Here is an 18,445-nt window from a genome sequence, read left to right as displayed (position 1 = left end):
TAAATGTAAATGTACGTTCTAAATCCCTCAACTACTAAATTAGAAGCTAATAAAAAGCTTGATAAGGACATTATATACAAAAGGAAACAAAAAACAATGGAAGTCATTTATAAATCCATGACTCGAGGAAAAAAGAAAATGTCCCTTGTCATTAATTAATATATATTGTTAAGGTGTTTTTTCAACTTATTTCTCAATTAAATTATTATATTTTTGACTCTTAAAATTAGATGAAAGCAACTCTTTATTTTTTTTTGTGTACAACAATTGCATATGTTTTGTGTTGTTTAATATAAAAATCAAGTCTTTGCTTGCATCTTTTTGTTGTTTCTTTTTCTAGGGTAATTGCAAAAATATAGAACCTTTAGCCTTTTTACAATTTAGACATATTTTTTTAATTTTAAGAATTTCATATACCATAAACTTTTTATAATTTAATACACTTATTGATTTTTCGACTTAAATTTTAGTGACGGAGCAACTAAAATTACTTTATTCATACACATAGACGTGACATAGCACCATACTAGATCCAGATCATGGGTTTATTGTGTGTTTTGTTCATATTTGATTCCAGAAACACTTGTTGCTAATGCTAAATTATATTAGGCAATTTTTTGAGAGGGATTAAAGTGTATTAGTTAATAGATAAAGGAGTAGCTTTGTGTTTCATCAAACTTCCAAACCTTCAACAGTGCCATCTTTTTTCTTCTTCTTTTTTTTGAAATCAAATGTACTTGCATTAATAAGAAATATCTGTCTCAATTACATTAGCCAGAAAACTAAGAGGAGTAGCAAACCATTCCTTCAGACCTGTCAAAGAATAAGCAGCCTTTGCAGTAACATGAGCTGCATTATTCACAGATCTGTAAACGAACTGAAATCGCACTTGTCTAAAGTGCTTAATTAACTCCTTACAATCATTAATAAGTAGGTGAAAACTTGAGTGTCTTGGTGGCCCTTGAATGCCATTAACAACTTGTTGAGCATCTGATTAAAAAATGCATTTGTCCATCTGATAATCTTTCATCCATGAGAGGGCCTCCTTCATGCTAAGGGCTTTCGCTTCACGGGCTGTAAACCTGCCAACAGGACTTTCGGGCCGAGCCATAATCATCTTCCCATTACAGTCTCTCACCACACAGCCAAGACCAATTCTCCCTTGCTCGAGAAACAGTGCTGCATCTGTATTTATTTTTAACCATCCCAGTTCAAGCTTAGTCCATTTCCTTATAACATCAATATTATGACCAAGAGGTGGTGCAATTTCTGTAGGGATTGGAAGAGCCAAATTAACAAAGGAAACCAGCAACTAAATGCAGTAAATAATCAGCTATAACAAAAGAAAATAATAGCAAACAACACACACGATTTATACGTGGAAAACCCCTTTGATGTGAAGAGTAAAAACCACGGGACCTTTTGAGAAGTCCACCCTTATTTATAAATTGAGGGAAAAAGAACCCCAAATCAGTCTACAGAGGATTCACAGCCCACCAACAAACACCAACAATAAGAGAATTGAAATAGAGAACAAAAATGTAGAATTCACCCAAAAACAGCAGCTCTGTCTAGAGACAATTCCCGATAAACCGGAGCTCCAATTGACGATTCGAATGGTCAGAATGTAGCCCCGTGTGTCCTCAACAAGCTGACAAAATCTCAGCAAAATCCAACGGTGGGATCTTCTCCGGCGACCAAAGCACTAGGACTGGTGCTGAAAAAAACGAGCAGGACAACACCCTTTGGAACTCTCTAGTTTCCTCTCTCTTTTGTGTGTGTTTTCAATCTGAAAATTGCTGCTCCCTTCACACACTAAGTGTCTACACAATCGCCTCTACAAGCTTCTCTTGGAAGCCACAAAACCCATGCCAAAATGGACCCAAAAAATAAGACATAACAAGTCTATCATAAAAGCTCATAATACATGTGTCCAAAAGTAATAAAAATGTTGCAAGATGGGCTAGACCCATAATAATTTCCTTATTTACAGATTGAGCTCTTCTCCACTACTCCAAAAGTTGGTTTGCTAGTGAAATAACATCATATGCAGTAGTAATGGCAAAAGGTTACTGGGGCTTTACTGATCTCGGATCCTCTTATTGTGCTTTAGTGGTAATGGCAAAAGGTTACTTGGATATAGGAAAGGTAACGTTTGATAATGTATCTAAGATAGTGGCAACAAGTGGATGTTAAACTGATTCAACCCTAGTGAGAACAATTGAGAAATAACAAGATCTTTTGTCTTCCCTAATCTTGCTTTGACAAAGCTAGATTATCAAATTGCTCTCAACAACATCCAATGCAGTTTTGTTTTCTTAGTCTCAATAACATTTCATTGGTCATACCATCAATGATGACAAGCATTCCTCCCTAATTGAGTTCTCACTATTATTGATAATTAAGAGTATATTGTTGTTACTATTAATAATGTTTATTTATATAATTGTTGTGTCTAAATTAGTACTCGCAAGTATACGAACCGAATGATACTTTGGGCAAGCTCACCACGAGATCAATCTCACAAGGAATTGTATTGTAACACCCGGAATTTTTTTATATATTTAATAATGAGTTTTTATTTAAGTTAATTTTAGCTTCATTATTATTGGGTTTAATTTGAAATGATTTAATGAAAAAAATTTAATATTAATCAAATAAATGAGTTATTTTCTATACCCAATTAGTTTGAAATTTTAAGAAATTATTCAAGTAAATTATTTGAGAAATGATTATATTTTGGTTATTCAAATTTTTTTCCAAATGCATATTTATATAAGTAAAATTATATATTGAAAAATTATGGTAGAATTGTAAAGGATGTTTATAAAAGAATTTTGGGAAAATTGGTATTATAATTGATTAGTAGTATTAAATTTTAAGTTGGAAATTGATTATTTAATTTAATTGTGTGTAGGATTTAATTGGAGGATTATTTTGGAATAAGGATTAAAAGTATAATTTTATTTTTATGGGGTTTTAATGGAAATTTGTGAGTTTGGTATTTTCGTAAATAAATATGTCGGCCAGGGGTATTTTTGTAATTGTGTATTTTCAATAATTCGGTTTTGGCCCAAATTAAATAGTTAGGGGCTTAATTGAAAGGCTAAAAAGAAGTTTGGGGGTCAAATTGGAATTATGCAGGATGAAATTGTAAGTAATTAAGAAAGTTGAGGGACCAAATTGTAATAAGGAAAAGTTCAGGGGTCAAATGTCGATATTGAAGGGAAAGAATCGGGGAGAGAGAAAGTAGATCGGGAGAGAGAGAGAGAGGGCGAGGGCCGAAGAAGAAGGGGAGGAAGGCGGCGTCGTTGTCGGTGGCGGCCGTCGGGCGTGGGCGGGCCAGGCTTCCGTTGTTGGCCCGAGTTGGGTGGCGATCGGCTCTCTACGGCGAGCTTTCTTTTGGCAGCAGCGGCGACACCTGTGGTGGCCGGAGACGGAAGATCCGGTGGAGAGAGAAAATGGTGGCAGCCGGCGTTTTTGGGTTTTTCCGGCGAGATCCGGCGGAGGATGGGCGATCGGAGGATGTATCCCGACTCTCCTCAGCTCAAGCTTCGCGATGGCACTGGTTTCGTAGCGATCGGGCTTCGTTTGCGAATCGACGGTCGAGATCGTCCGCAAATCTCTCCGAATGATCGGGTGTCAGATCGGAAAATCGGAAGCGGGGATCGTCATCAGCGCGTCGTTGTGAGTCCGATGGTGTGTTCGGATCGTCGATCGGACTCCGGCGGCTGGAGGCGAGTCGACCGAGCGATCGAGCGTCTCGGTAATTATCTTTGGCCCGTTAATTTTAGAAATTCTTAGTTTAATTGTGTCTATTGGATTATATTGTGTATTTGATGATATTGTGAGTCAAAAATATTTGTCTGTCAGTTTGCTTGCCCCGTATTTTGTGCTGTGTGGCGGAGTCGGGAAATAGTGAAGTTTGGGGACCCGACTCCCGTTGTTTAAATTGTTGGATATTTGGAGTGTTTTTCTGGCAGGTCCTGGACCCCTTTTTACGGGGGGTAATGTTCGTGTTGTAGGGGAGGTTCTGCCGAATTTTCGGTAGTTCCTGAGTCGAGATTCTTAGACAGTCAGTCCTAGGAATCTAGACCTAGGATCTATTGTAATTGTTTCATCGTTTTGATAAATTGTTTTCCGTGACTAGATTGTTAGTTCGTTCGGCTCGCTCCAACCGAGGCACCGGAGCAGAGCTAGGAGGTCGCCAAACCTGTGAGTTAAAGTCATATATCGCTTATGCACGTGTCATGCATAAAATTTGATTTGCTACTGTGATTATTCATTTGCAATTTTAATTTTTCATTTAATTATTATCATTATTTTCTTGATGCTTTTAATTATTATTTAAATATATTTTTCCTTTATCACCAATTTTAATATTGCATGATGACTCAGGATGGGACGGCAGTAGAACATAGGAGTTGGATGAGTGTTCCAATATAATATGAGAGAGATAGGAAAAGGGTAAAGAGGTAAAAATTTTAAGAAAGAAAGATTAGGACCTGCCCTGGTCGAGCATCGCTCTCTGGGCTTAGTAGAGTGTGGTTGCCGGAGTAAAGGTCCCTGGTCGAGCATCGCTCTCTGGGCACCGGCTTATTTGGAAATTTAAGTGACCAGACTGGAGGTAAGGTCCCTGGTCGAGCTATGCTCTCTGGTCGCCAGTCTTATTGGATAAGAGAGCCGAAAGGCTAAGGCTGAGAGTTAAGTGACCGGACTGGAGGTAAGGTCCCTGGTCGAGCTTTGCTCTCTGGGCGCCAGTCCTGTTGGAATGAGAGGTTTGAGATGTTAGAGTTGAAGTTAGTTGAGATATAAGTGTTGAAATAAATCGAGATGTTAGATTTGGGATTAGGGTTATACTGAAGTACTCCGTCCCGTTGCATGTGGAATAAATTTTGTTTAAGCATGGCATGACACATATGTCTTAACATGACACGTATGGTTCGTGTGATTTATTAATTATTTTTAAAATTAAATGAATGTGATATTGAAATGTTTGAAACTGTTTTAGATATATGATTTTAACTCACTCTCGAGACTGACAGTCTCATTTTTACTGTTTTTCAGATTCGTGACTGTTAGTCCTCTCGCGACTCTTATTCAGTAACCCGACTCCTTCATCATCGGGTGACGTATTTGATTTGGTATGTAAATTGGTAAATCTTAGATTCTCCGCAGTAGTAATAGTAGATGTATCGGTTGTAAATTTTCTGTAATTTTCGGTCTCGCCTAGTTTTTCTGGCAGACCGAAGTATTTATGTAGAATGTAGCTATTAAGATAATTTGTGGTTTTAATAATATTAATTTGAGATGAGGTTTATTTAAATCAGTGAGTGTCAGGCTTACTACGGGTTTCAGTGGCCTTAAGCCTACCCATTCCCTAGTGCCGGTCACGGGCCCACGGGTGGGGTCGTGACATGTATATTATATATTATAAAAATCAATTATCACACAAACTACTGAAAATAAATATAAACACTCTAAGCCAATGTTTTGAGAATGATCTTAAGTTTAATAAAAGAAATTATATAACTAAAAAATAAATATGCAACTAGAATGATTAATATGAACTATATGATAAAATAACATTTAGTCTAACTTTTGCTTTGTAATCCCCTTAATTCCCTTAAGTCCAAATCTAACAAATGAGATGGTGATGTGCCTTTTTTCTTTAGTCACTCAAGCTAATGATGCAACTTATATTTTTTATACCAACATAGATTAAAGTAAAAATGATGTTTCTAATACTTTTAATCTAAAGATTTTCGTAACAAATATTACTACTAAATTGATATGATGGTCAACCAATAATAATAGATGAAATTAATGAACATATGAAGGTAAAGAAATCATTCATTAAACTCAATATATATAAGGTTCGTACATAAGTAAAAAGCCAAACTAAACACTTATGGAACTTAGCCTAACATACTTAATCCAACGATCATTTTAATCAAATAGAAAGACCTAAGATACATAAAATAAAAAATTAAAACTCCCTCAAAGTTCAAAGGCTCTTCAAGGAATGAAGAAGATTGGTCATCTTTTTCCATGTCTTCAAAAAAACTTCTCTGATTCTTCAAAAAATGATGCAACTCAAGCTAGTTAGATGTAGAAAATGATGAACTATAGAAATTTCTGCAGAGAATAGTATAAACCTTTTCTCTGGGAGAATCATAATAGTCGAAGAACTCCATGTTTTAATTAACCTCTACTCCTTGTACATATCCCATTGTTAGAGTTCTTTTCTCAGCACATAATTACTATAGTTATCCTTTACTGTCCTAAACAAAGTAAATAACTTAAAATACAATTTTCCACTAATTACATCATAATTTCTTAAATCTCCTTTCTTGGGCCTTAATGAATTAAGTTAGACCCAAGCTATTGATAGCCCACGTGTCTGATTCTCGAGCCTTATATAGCCGCAGTTCAATTAAAGGCCATTAGTGCATTTTTAGTTCAAATTCTACTATTTAGCGATTATTTCCTGAATTTAGATAAGAAAACTAAAGTGAGGTAAAAACACATATTTTCAGTATATTATATATAAAAATATATCATTAAAACTCTAAAATATCCTTAAATATCTATATATAATTTGGATTGATCACTAGCATTCCTCCCCGATTGAGTTCTCACTATTATTGATAATTAAAAGTATGTTGTTGTTACTATTAATAATGTTTATTATAATTTTGATTATTTGTGGTTGTATTTGTATGTTAAGTATCTTTAGTTTGGTTAATGCCCTTTATAGGTGTATATTGATTAATATTTTAGAGTTATATATATAATCGATAATTTTTATTGTGTGACGTTTGCTTTCACTTTTCGATTAATTTTTTTTTTTTTTTCTATAAGAGAGTTAGTTATCATTAAGTGGTGTTTACCGAACCACTAGTTATCAAATTTTAGAGTACTGCCTCAGTCTATCAATCAGGTTACAAATTCGCTTTCTCCAAGCTTAATTTTAAAATTATATTGATTTCCTGACACCTTAATTCACTTTAAAATTATATTGGTATTATGGAATCTTGATTGCTTTTAATTTAGTTTTCTTCTGAAGTTTTGTATTAGTGATTTTATATTCATTGAAATCTTATTGGCTATTAGTGAAACGTTGTACTCAATTGATTTTTATGCTTTGTGAATTGAATTTTCATCTGATTGTTAAAAAAAAGTCCTCCAAAACTAGTATATTCAAGTGAACCAAATGGTATCAGGCTTGTTGATGCTGTCGCTCGCAGCCTTGGCTTTAGATAGTAAAAGGCTCACGCTTTAATGCTGAAATTTTTGTCTTTTTCTCATAGACATTTTGGTTATTGTTGAACTAATTAAGATTGGTTTTACATTGCATAAAATCTTGCGATTAAGATTTTAAAGGGAGTGACTTGATCCTCTGGCTGCACAATTAGATTCTTTTGATAGTATGAGATGGTTATGGAGATAACAAAGTGAAGAAGAAGAAGAAGAAGAAGAAGTAGTGAACCGTAAATTTTGATAATATTGCCAAAATTTAAAAGATATAATTAAATTATAAAAAGCATGTAAAAACTGTAGTTTCTGTAATTATTATTCTTTTTTAATATTTTTTGAAAATGCTAATTTAAGTTGACTTATTTTATAATAGTAAAATACAATAAAGGATGTTGTAATAAAATACTTACAAGTTGTTACCAACTTGTCTCTGGTCATAGCGCATGAATGCATTATGGAGAAATTATCCTCCCTGCAAATATTCTATGTCTCTCAATAATTCTTTAATTTGGCTTATTGAATTAACAATTTTTTTTTTACTTAAAGGTTTTGGGATTCTTGAGTTATATATATATATATTAATTAGTATTGCTCATCACACGCTGGTTATATATGTAAAAATTGAAAGTATTATTATAATATAATGAATATGTAAATTAATATATTAATAAAATAAAAACTAAAAATATCATATCTTTTTTATATATAAAAATTTATATTAAATTATTTGAACTGCATCATATATATATATATATATATATATATATATATATAGGGATATAGAGTAATTTATCAATTTTTTATAGAATTAAGAATATATATAAATATTATAAGATTAAAATAATATAAACGTGAATAAATAAATAAATAAAATAAAATTAAAAGTATTATACTTTTTTCTTTTTACTTATTGTTTTCAATATTTGTGAAAATTAGAAAATTAAATTAAGTACATACATTGTTAAACTAAAATGAAATTAGTAATTATTAATTAATTGTAAAGGTATTTTAGTCGGTTCTTCCCTTCATACTTTTATATATATTATTAATTAATTAATATGTAATATAATACTAAATAGTAAATAATCATATTGATGAAGTATTATAACAATGACAACACATGAATTAATATGTCAATAAAATAAAATTAAACATATCACATATTTTTCTATGAATTCTTATTTTCAATTCATGTAAAAGTTTGTATTAATTATTTCAACTCTATTTAAGTAATATATAGTATTGTGTATAGTAATTTATCAATTTTCTACAGAATTAGAAATGTAAATGGATTTATTATAGGATTAAGATTGAATTATATTAATTCTATTAGGACTAAAAGATTAATCACTAATTAATTATATTTGAATTAGAAAATTAAATTAATTATATATAGAATTATGGATGAGAATGTATTTGAGTAGCTATATTTTACCTAAAAAAACTCTCTCTAATTTGATTATTTTATTTCCTCAGCTCACTGGACATTTGCTGCAAGGCAGTTTAATATTTACATCTGTTTGTGTTTTGAAATGAGACGACCTATCTATTGCTAAAAATAAAATAATAAATAATAAAATTAACTCTAAAATAAAATAAAAAATAAAATAAAATACATTAGTTTTAAGCAACATTTGTTTAGAGAGACCAAACTAACCGCGAGATATCCCCCCTAAATGGCCTAATTATTAATTATATTTTCTATCAATTTTATTGAATGGTATTAAAATTTAAAACGAATTTTCTATTTACTTTCAATAGTGTTTTGGGATATTACTTTTTTTGATAATAATTAGTAAAAAAATTTCAGTAAAAAATTAACATGGCAAATAGATTATACTTAATAAAAATAATAAATTAATAAAAGACTTTATGATATTTTAATGTAAAATGTATACACATATATATATGACTATTTAAATTTAAATCAAAGCATTTTTTTTTTATATCACAATAGACTCATCAAGTCATTTTTCTCAATCTAAATTTATAAAATTTTATCAGAAAATATTTTAAAAACAATTAAAAGCATGTTGCGTGTCTTGAATTTTTTTTAAAACTGAATAAAATTATTAAAAAATATAAAATTTAAGTGAATAACAAAACCCTTATCAAAAGTAAAACCAACAAAAATAGCCTTTATGCTTTAGCCTAAATTTGCCACAAATTTAGGCTATTTAAATATTAAATTCATATGTTTATTTAATGTGTTAGTTAGTGGACTTTAATCTATCAATTAAATATGATGAGATTAAGAGTGAACATAAGAATGGGCGATCAACAAATAATCTTTACATGAATATATTAATAAGCTGCAATAATTTTCTTTTTATATCAAACAAGATATATAGAGTGTAATGCAATAATAATTATTTTCTAATTTGTTATAATATTATTGTTATTGTCTTATTAATGAAATTATTATGATATTGCTTTTAACAATCTTATGATATTTTTAGAAAAATCCCCAATCAAAGGGGAATGAAGTGTCATTTGAAAGAAGAACAAGGATACCAAATGTCAATTAAGTCAAACCACAGGGCTATAACATAAATATCCATAAATAAAAACCAGAGAATAAAAACAAAAATCAAAGTTCCCCTGATTTGGTGGGTGGTGCGAAATCGAACGCTTTCTCATTCTTCTTCGCTTGCACATCTTTCTCGATAATCTTTTTTTTTTTGTTTGGCCTTTACCATTAAGATCTGTAAGTTAATTAATTATTATTTTTTCTATGTTTTTCTTTTATTGTACTTAAGCTTAATCCATGTTTTGATCCTCAAAATCTCATGCATTGAACCCAAACCAACGTTCTGCTTTTAACGTTTTTATAATCTCACAAATTCTGGATCTTGCTTTGTTCGTGTTCTTATGATCTTTTAAGTTTTGGATCTCGAGGGTTTGGTTATTACAGCTCGAATTTTGAGGATTTGGCGGTGGGGAGCTGTAAATTGAGGATAATTGGAGGCTAAATCGGTGATATTCTCTTTAGATCCTTAGGATTTTAGGGTTAAATTTATTTTAGATGGCTTCAAATCCTCCATTTCATGTGATGGAGGATCAGACGGATGAGGATTTCTTCGATAAATTAGTTGATGATGATTTTGGTCCAACTAATAATCCCGATTCTGCCCCTAAGTTTACCGACGGTAGTGATTCTGATGAGGCGAAAGCGTTTGCTAATCTGAGTATCGAGGATGCAAGTGGTGGTGGTGGTGGTGGTGGTGGTGGAGTTGAGGATAAAGGTGGTGAGAATGATTTGGTTCATGGTAGTCTAGGATTATCTGGTGGTCTACATGTAGAAGAGAGTAATAATACATTGGATTCATTGAACTCATTGGGGTCTAATACTGAGTTGAATGATGATGGGATCAATTTTGGATCCGAGGTTTTATCTGATCCAGTAGCAAGTAAAACTATTGAATCGACGAAATCGGGGGTTAAAGAGGTTGGATGGAGTTCATTTTATGCAGATTCTTTACCGAATGGGAATCATGGATTTGGTTCGTATTCAGATTTTTTTAACGAATTGGGTGGTAGTTCAGAAGATTTTCCTGGAAAAGTTGCTGAAAGTGCTAATTTAGAGAATGAAGATGGTGGCAGCAGGTTGCATAATTCAGATAGTTATCAGGGGTATCATGAAGACACACAAAGTTATGGAGAATCTAACAAAGAGAATGTAAATGGTCAGGATTTGAATAACAGTCAGTATTGGGAGAGCATGTATCCTGGGTGGAAATATGATGCTAACACTGGGCAGTGGTACCAAGTGGATAGTTCTGATACAACAACAGCAAGTGCGCAAGGGAGTTTAATTGCTAATACTGCAGGGAATGAATGGGTGGCAGTTTCTGATGGGAAAACAGAGCTGAATTATTTGCAGCAGACTTCACAATCTGTGGTGGCAACTGTTGCTGAGACTAGCACGTCCGAGAATGTATCTACTTGGAATCAGGGCTCACAGTTGACTAATAATGGCTACCCAGAAAATATGGTTTTTGATCCACAGTATCCTGGTTGGTATTTTGACACAATTACACAAGATTGGCACTCCCTGGAAAGCTACACATCTTCTGTTCAATCGACGACTGTCGAAAACCATGATCAGCAGAATAGTGATTCATATTTGCAAAACAATAACAGTAGTTATGGTGGATATGAGCAAGCTGATAAGCATGGGTCGCAAGGCTATACTATCCAAGGTCAGCATGGCAACTGGAGCGAGTCTTATGGTAATTACAACCAGCGAGGTTTGAATATGTGGCAACCTAGCACTGATGCTACGATGGATAATGTTTCAAATTTTGATGGAAACCAACAGTTGCAGAATGCATATGAGTCAAATGTATCCATGAACAATCTTCCAGATCAGCAGAAATCTTTTAACTCTTTAGGGAGAGTTCCATCATATGAAAATGTGAGGCAGGCTCATGTGGAGGCTAATGGGTTTGTTGGGTCACAAAGTTTTATATCTAGTGGGAACTTTGGTCAGCAGTATAATCAGGGACATATGAAGCAGAGTGAGCAAATGAGCATTCCAAATGATTACTATGGTAGTCAGAAATCAGTAAATGTTGCCCAACAATCATTTCAAAGCAGCCAGCAGTTTTCTTATGCTCCCAACACAGGGAGATCATCCGCTGGCCGTCCTCCGCATGCTTTAGTTACATTTGGATTTGGTGGAAAGCTCATTGTAATGAAAGATAATAGTTCAAGCTCTCTTGTGAACTCATCCTTTGGAAGTCAGGTGAGAGCACCTCCAATTTCATATCTATTTACCGAAATACAAGTTCTCCAAATATGTTCTGATTATCTTAAATAAGAAAAAGTTAATTTGGTTAATTTTCATTATCATTCTGGAGGCTGATTAGAATTGGTTGTTTTATGAAGGAAACCGTAGGGGGCTCAATATCTGTTATGAATTTGATGGAGGTTGTCTCTGGCAACAATACTCCAAGTGTTGGAGGGAGCTCTTGTAGTTATTTTCGTGCTCTCAGCCAACAGTCCTTTCCAGGTCCCCTGGTGGGAGGGAATGTTGGAAATAAAGAGTTGAATAAGTGGATTGATGAGAGAATTGCTAGCTGTGAATTATCTGACAGGGACTTTAGAAAAGGTGAAATGCTAAAGTTGCTGCTCTCTTTGCTCAAAATAGCTTGCCAACATTATGGAAAACTTCGATCTCCTTTCGGTACTGATGCTTCTTTGAAGGTATTCACATCTTTTTCTTTGTAACTTAAATCTCCGTCGACGCCCTGAATATTAATGTGTCTTACCCAAATAGTTTCCACTACTCAACGCATTATTTAATTGGGAGAAGACTTGCATTGTTCGGTTTTGCTTTTGCATCTTGTCTAAAATAAATTGTTATGCATGTTTCCCTTACAATTTTGTGTTAGCAGAAGCTCTGTAATGTTGCAATCGAGGTATTTTGGTCCAAAACCAATTCTTATGTATGCAAACGCAGCATAAAAGAATTTGGAATGCATCACTCTGGAAGAGTCTTTTAAGTATATTGAGGATGAAATGACCTTTGAATGAATAAAAAAGTATGCACATTTATGGCTAGAATTAGAAAAATGTTTGGGTGGATAATGAGTTAAAGTTCATATTATAAGGGGTACAAGCTTTAAAGTAGAAATAGTAGGAGTTCCAAATACATATTTTTGAGTTTAAGTTCCTTAGTCCTTGATAACTTGTCATCCTGAAGTCCATTATTTTTAACTGCAATAAATTAGAAACTAACCATCTGTAATTTGGTCTTATTTTTCTTAGGAGAGTGATTCTCCAGAATCAGCAGTTGCAAAACTCTTTGCATCAGTGAAGAGGAATGGCACACAATTCAGTGATTATGGTGCTTTAAGCCACTGCTTGCAGAGTTTGCCATCTGAAGGACAAATTCGGGTATCTCATGAATCACTTTGCAGTCTTATACTATTCTGTAAGAATTTTATCATTTTGTAAACGGTTTTGGTGATGTTTTAGGCAACTGCTTCTGAGGTACAAAATCTTCTGGTTTCTGGTAGAAAAAAAGAGGCTTTACAATGTGCACAAGAAGGCCAGTTATGGGGACCTGCACTTGTGCTTGCATCACAACTTGGTGATCAGGTTTCTTGTCTATTTTACTCTCTGGTCTTCTCTTTATTTAGTTAATTTCATGTTTTAAGGAAGACTATATTTACTGCTGTGTGTTTGCACGCTTTTGGTGGCTGGGCTGATGGGATAATGCAGTTCTATGTTGATACTGTCAAGCAAATGGCACTTCGCCAGCTAGTAGCTGGATCACCTTTGCGCACATTGTGCCTACTAATTGCAGGGCAACCAGCAGATGTATTTTCCGCTGACACCAGAGCTGATAGTAGTATTCCTGGTGCTGTGATACAAAGACCTAACCAGGTGATATATTATGCCTGCTCTGTACTATGCTTTGGGTTCACTTGATTACAAATCACTTCTATTAGCATCAAACAATAGGGAGGGATGCAGTAAAGAAGTGTGTCCATATGAGCAGAGTAAAAGAAAGATGGATATTATTTTTTAATAATTTTAGCAATTGGCTAACATATAGGGTGATAGTTTTCTAGTTGCTTTGCAACATTCATATAGTTATCTTTCATGCTATGACAATAAAACCTACTTCTCAATGCTCTGCTAAGATTCTAAGAACACATAGGCTTGACACGACTGACATATCACTGGTGTCTTAATTTTATAAGTTTTCCCCTGCAAATGCTTCTCTGGAAAAAGGATGTGTACTGTGGATATATGTATCTTTATAAAGGAGGAATTATCAATGTTTGGCCATGAACTGCAGTTTGGGGCAAATGGCATGCTTGATGATTGGGAAGAGAATTTGGCTGTGATAACTGCAAATAGAACAAAAGACGATGAGCTTGTGATTATACATCTTGGCGATTGCCTATGGAAGGATAGAAGTGAGGTACCTTATCTTTTTATGTCACTTAATAAGTCGCTTTTTTCCAAAGTTTTGTCCCCAATCTTACTAAAGTTAGTTCCTCAGATCACTGCTGCACACATATGCTATTTAGTGGCCGAAGCAAACTTCGAATCATATTCGGACAGTGCAAGACTCTGTCTTATTGGAGCAGATCACTGGAAGCAGCCTCGAACTTATGCTAGTCCAGAAGCTATTCAGGTGTACTTTATGTTTGTTTTTTGTACATTTTGTGGATCTGTGCATTCTTTTCTAATTATGTCTTAATGGCTTCATATAAAATTGTAATTGTGCTTCTGGATTAGTAGTTTGTCAATTAGTATATAGTTTCTCTGGAGTTTTTGTTTTCCCTTGTGGTATGAAGTTTTGATGAGATTTCACTATAATTAACCAGCCTCGGACTAACAGATTTATCCAAATTTAAGCTAACAAAAATTTCGATTATAACTATTCATAATTGGTATTTGTGAGAAATTTTACCAAGTTCGTTTAATGGTTGCTTGGACAGAGAACTGAGCTGTATGAATACTCGAAGGTGCTTGGCAACTCCCAGTTTATGCTGCTACCGTTTCAGCCATACAAGCTGATATATGCATACATGCTGGCTGAAGTCGGTAAAGTTTCTGATTCATTAAAGTAAGTGGGGAGTGTTTATCAAGTTTGATGGTTTGTGTAATTTGTTCTTCAGTTTTCTGAACCTGGTGTTTGAATCAGGTATTGTCAGGCTATATTAAAATCTCTAAAAACTGGGCGAGCTCCCGAAGTAGAAACTTGGAAGCAATTAGTATTATCTCTTGAGGAGAGGATCAGAACCCATCAACAGGTGTTTCTTAGTTCTTATCTTTCTCACTTGTTATTTTACCAACATTGGTTAAACAATATTCTGTTTTCAGGGTGGATACACAACAAATTTGGCTCCAGCAAAGTTGGTAGGTAAATTGCTCAATTTTTTTGATAGTACTGCACATCGTGTTGTGGGTCTACCACCACCTGCACCATCAACGTCACCAGGAGGCATACAAGGTAATGAGCATCATCACCAGCTAATGGGGCATAGGGTGTCAGCTAGTCAATCAACAATGGCAATGTCATCATTAATGCCTTCTGCTTCAATGGAGCCAATAAGTGAATGGGCAGCCGATGGCAATAGAATGACAATGCATAACAGAAGTGTTTCTGAGCCAGATTTTGGTAGAACTCCAAGACAGGTAGGTAATTATTCCCTAGTTGAGAAACACTTATAACTTAAATTTTCTTGATGTTCAAGTTATTGTACTGCACTAAATTTATGGGATCTTGTTTGTGGTGTGATCAGGTGGAGTCACCGAAGGAAGGAACCTCGTCTAGTGCACAAGGCAAAACAGCGGGTGCAGGTGCAGCATCTCGTTTTGGCCGTTTTGGTTTTGGTTCGCAGCTTTTGCAAAAGACAATGGGTTTAGTCTTAAGGCCCCGCTCCGATAAACAGGTGGCTTTTTTTATATTTGTTTTTTTATTGGTTTTTTGGATGGAGAATTTGTGTACGATGTCTTAACAAGCCTGTGGATGATTATTGTTTACTTATTGAAGGCTAAATTGGGCGAAAAGAACAAATTCTATTATGATGAAAAGCTTAAGAGATGGGTAGAGGAAGGTGCTGAACCCCCAGCTGAAGAAGCAGCCCTGCCCCCTCCTCCAACAACTTCATCCCTTCAGAATGGTATGTCCGACTACAATTTGAAATCCGCGCTGAAGAGTGATGGATCTCTCCCTAATGGGAGCCCAACATTCCGAACTCCTACTTCCATGGAGCATTCTTCAGGGATTCCACCTATTCCAACAACTTCAAATCAGTTCTCAGCTCGTGGACGGATGGGTGTACGAGCAAGGTAATTTGATGCCTTTCTCTTTAAACTACATTAGATCATATGAAAGTGCGATACTTGTGTAAAAAAGATAAAACAATATCAAGTTATCTGTAAACATTTCCTTTTGATTTAATTCACGTTGGCTGGGGTGTGGAGGATAAGAGACTTACTGGGTAAGCAATTACTTCACTATCTTTGAATGCTCAGAAGTACGAATTCTGAAGTGCTCAGCAATTGATTAGGGTTCAGTCTTCCTGTTACTTTTGCACAATATTAAACAATTACGCGAGGTTTCTAGTCTTGATTGGAGTTCCATAATTTTCTTCTTCTTATCACATTTACCTGGTTTTGGACCTGGTCACTTTGCTGGCTCCTTACGTCATGAGTGGGGCATTTTGTTGATCTGAAAAAATTAGGAACTACTAGCTTTGTTGCCTGTAGGAGGTGAAATTAGCCTCTATAGAAGACCTGGCTTGAATTGGTTTACTTACAAATTCACTTGGCAAATTTGATACTTCTGAATACAATTTGAATATCCAACAAATTTTTCTTAGCTTATTTCATCATCCAGTAGAAAGAATGATGCTAATTAATAATTGGTCTTTTCAAGGCTAGGTAGTTTCAAGGTTAAGCATTCGTTTGCTTTTGCTTTTGTTGGCGTCCTTCTGCGACTGAAATAAGTGGTTTTTACTAATCTTGAATAATTATATTATTGGTGACCTGTAGGTACGTTGATACCTTCAACCAGGGGGGTGGAAGCTCAGCAAATTTGTTCCATTCACCTTCTGTTCCATCTATCAAACCTGCTGTTTCTGCAAATGCAAAATTTTTTGTTCCCGCGCCACCACCGAGTGAAAATTTGACTGAAACGGTGCAAGAAAGCACAGGGCATGCTGAAAATAGTTCAACGCCTGCTGATAACTCTTTCCAATCTCCCCCATCCTTTTCGAAAATGAACATGCAGAGGTTCCCAAGCATGGATAATATTACTAGAAAGGAGAGGATGATAAATGGCAATGCCCCTGCACCATCTCACTCTCGACGAACAGCCTCATGGAGTGGGAGCTTCAATGATTCATTTAGCCCTCCTCCTATGATGGAAACCAAAACTCTAGGAGAGGCACTGGGCAGGCCTCCATCATCTTTCATGCCTGTTGATCCTTCTATGACGCATATGCCGATTAACGGTGGGGGTATTGGAGATGACCTACATGAAGTGGAACTTTAGGAGTAATGAAGATGTATATACCAAGTTTTGTTCCTTGTGATTAGTACAATACTTGGGGTGGGCGTCATCATGCACATCTCAAAAGAGGCAAAATATTTGCACCAGCATCGGGGATTCAGAAAAGCAAGCAAATATGTTTTTCACAAAGATTTCCTGAGTCAAGGTCCCTCTCCTCTTAAATGAAGAAGTTGATGTGGTTGGCACGTATATTTTACTTTAATTTCAAGCCTACTAGGCTTTTATTTGAATGTCACAGGAGTTGCCGCCATATGATGCTTGAGGAGCTGGTTTTCGTTTCTGCTTTTTGTTTTTTTTTTTGTTTTTTGTTTTTCTTTTTTAACTACAAAAAGAAAAAGAAAAAGAAAAGAAAGAGAAAGCCTGAATGGGCACACTTTTGTACAGTTAGTTAATTTGTTCATTTGTTGAAAGCAGGAGATGTCTCCTGAGCAGGATATGAAGCAAGCCCCTCAAAGACCTTCTCGAGAGACAAAGATACTGTACCCATTTGATAAAAATAAAACGTTCTTGTTTGCACAATTGTATTCTTATTAAACGAAGTTTAATTATTACGCAGAAAGGTAGAAACTGGATTTATTTTTAAGTTACATGTTGATTGTGATTATTCTCTCGCAAGCTCAGGCTTCGTCTACTTCTGTGGAACTAAGCAAATTCAACATTTCTGTCACCGGCATCCTTTAAAAAATCTCGAAAGACATATTATAAAGTTCAATCTCATTGTCAGGTTCGCGAGGGGCTCTTCTCAGGTCCACTCCAATCTATGGTTGCATCAAGTGCCAATTTTTGAGGAATCAACTTCGTTTAATAAATTTCTTTCTTCTTATTCAATCTTATTTCATCATGCACGTGCCATTGTGAGGTTATAGCATCACTAGGAGGAGAGCGCGGCAATGTAAAAATGAGGCAAGTCTTTATACAAATCAAAGATCATAAGATTCTTACTTTGAATTGATTAAAGAGAGTCGGATTTGACCACTTTTATATCCTTATTCTATTAAGACTTGACTCGGTGGTTTGTGCCAGGTTGCTCAATATTATAGTAACCAATACTCTCCAAGAGTTTCGGGTTTAGATAGAGAGAATATGGCTTATTTTTTGAGACTACCATATTATATAGACGGATATTTATTCAATTTCCCTCGC

The 18,445-nt window shown here is 34.7% G+C and overlaps 1 protein-coding gene across 2 annotated transcripts; it reads left to right on the top strand.

Annotated features, from left to right (window-relative positions):
- Window positions 1-9,838: 9,838 nt before the first annotated feature.
- Window positions 9,839-17,885, top strand: LOC8265544 (protein transport protein SEC16B homolog). 2 transcript variants are annotated; one of them, XM_048374632.1, is made up of 13 exons: window positions 9,843-12,007; window positions 12,151-12,468; window positions 13,033-13,161; window positions 13,243-13,365; window positions 13,489-13,653; window positions 14,072-14,197; window positions 14,279-14,413; window positions 14,721-14,848; window positions 14,927-15,035; window positions 15,106-15,420; window positions 15,528-15,677; window positions 15,779-16,077; window positions 16,783-17,885. In XM_048374632.1, the coding sequence occupies exons 1-13, from the start codon at window positions 10,286-10,288 to the stop codon at window positions 17,282-17,284; spliced, it is 4,221 nt and encodes a 1,406-aa protein (XP_048230589.1). In that variant the 5' UTR covers window positions 9,843-10,285; the 3' UTR covers window positions 17,285-17,885. The 2 variants fall into 2 exon arrangements, 1 of the variants encoding a protein (XP_048230589.1); XR_007216014.1 differs by lacking the exon at window positions 16,783-17,885 and having other exon boundaries at window positions 9,839-12,007; window positions 15,106-15,424; window positions 15,779-15,898.
- Window positions 17,886-18,445: the final 560 nt, after the last annotated feature.

The sequence above is a fragment of the Ricinus communis genome, chromosome 5 (assembly GCF_019578655.1).
Source record: "Ricinus communis isolate WT05 ecotype wild-type chromosome 5, ASM1957865v1, whole genome shotgun sequence".
Taxonomy (NCBI): Eukaryota; Viridiplantae; Streptophyta; class Magnoliopsida; order Malpighiales; family Euphorbiaceae; genus Ricinus; species Ricinus communis.
The sequence above is the reverse complement of the archived record's forward strand: the minus strand, read 5'-3'. Positions and strand labels throughout refer to the sequence as shown.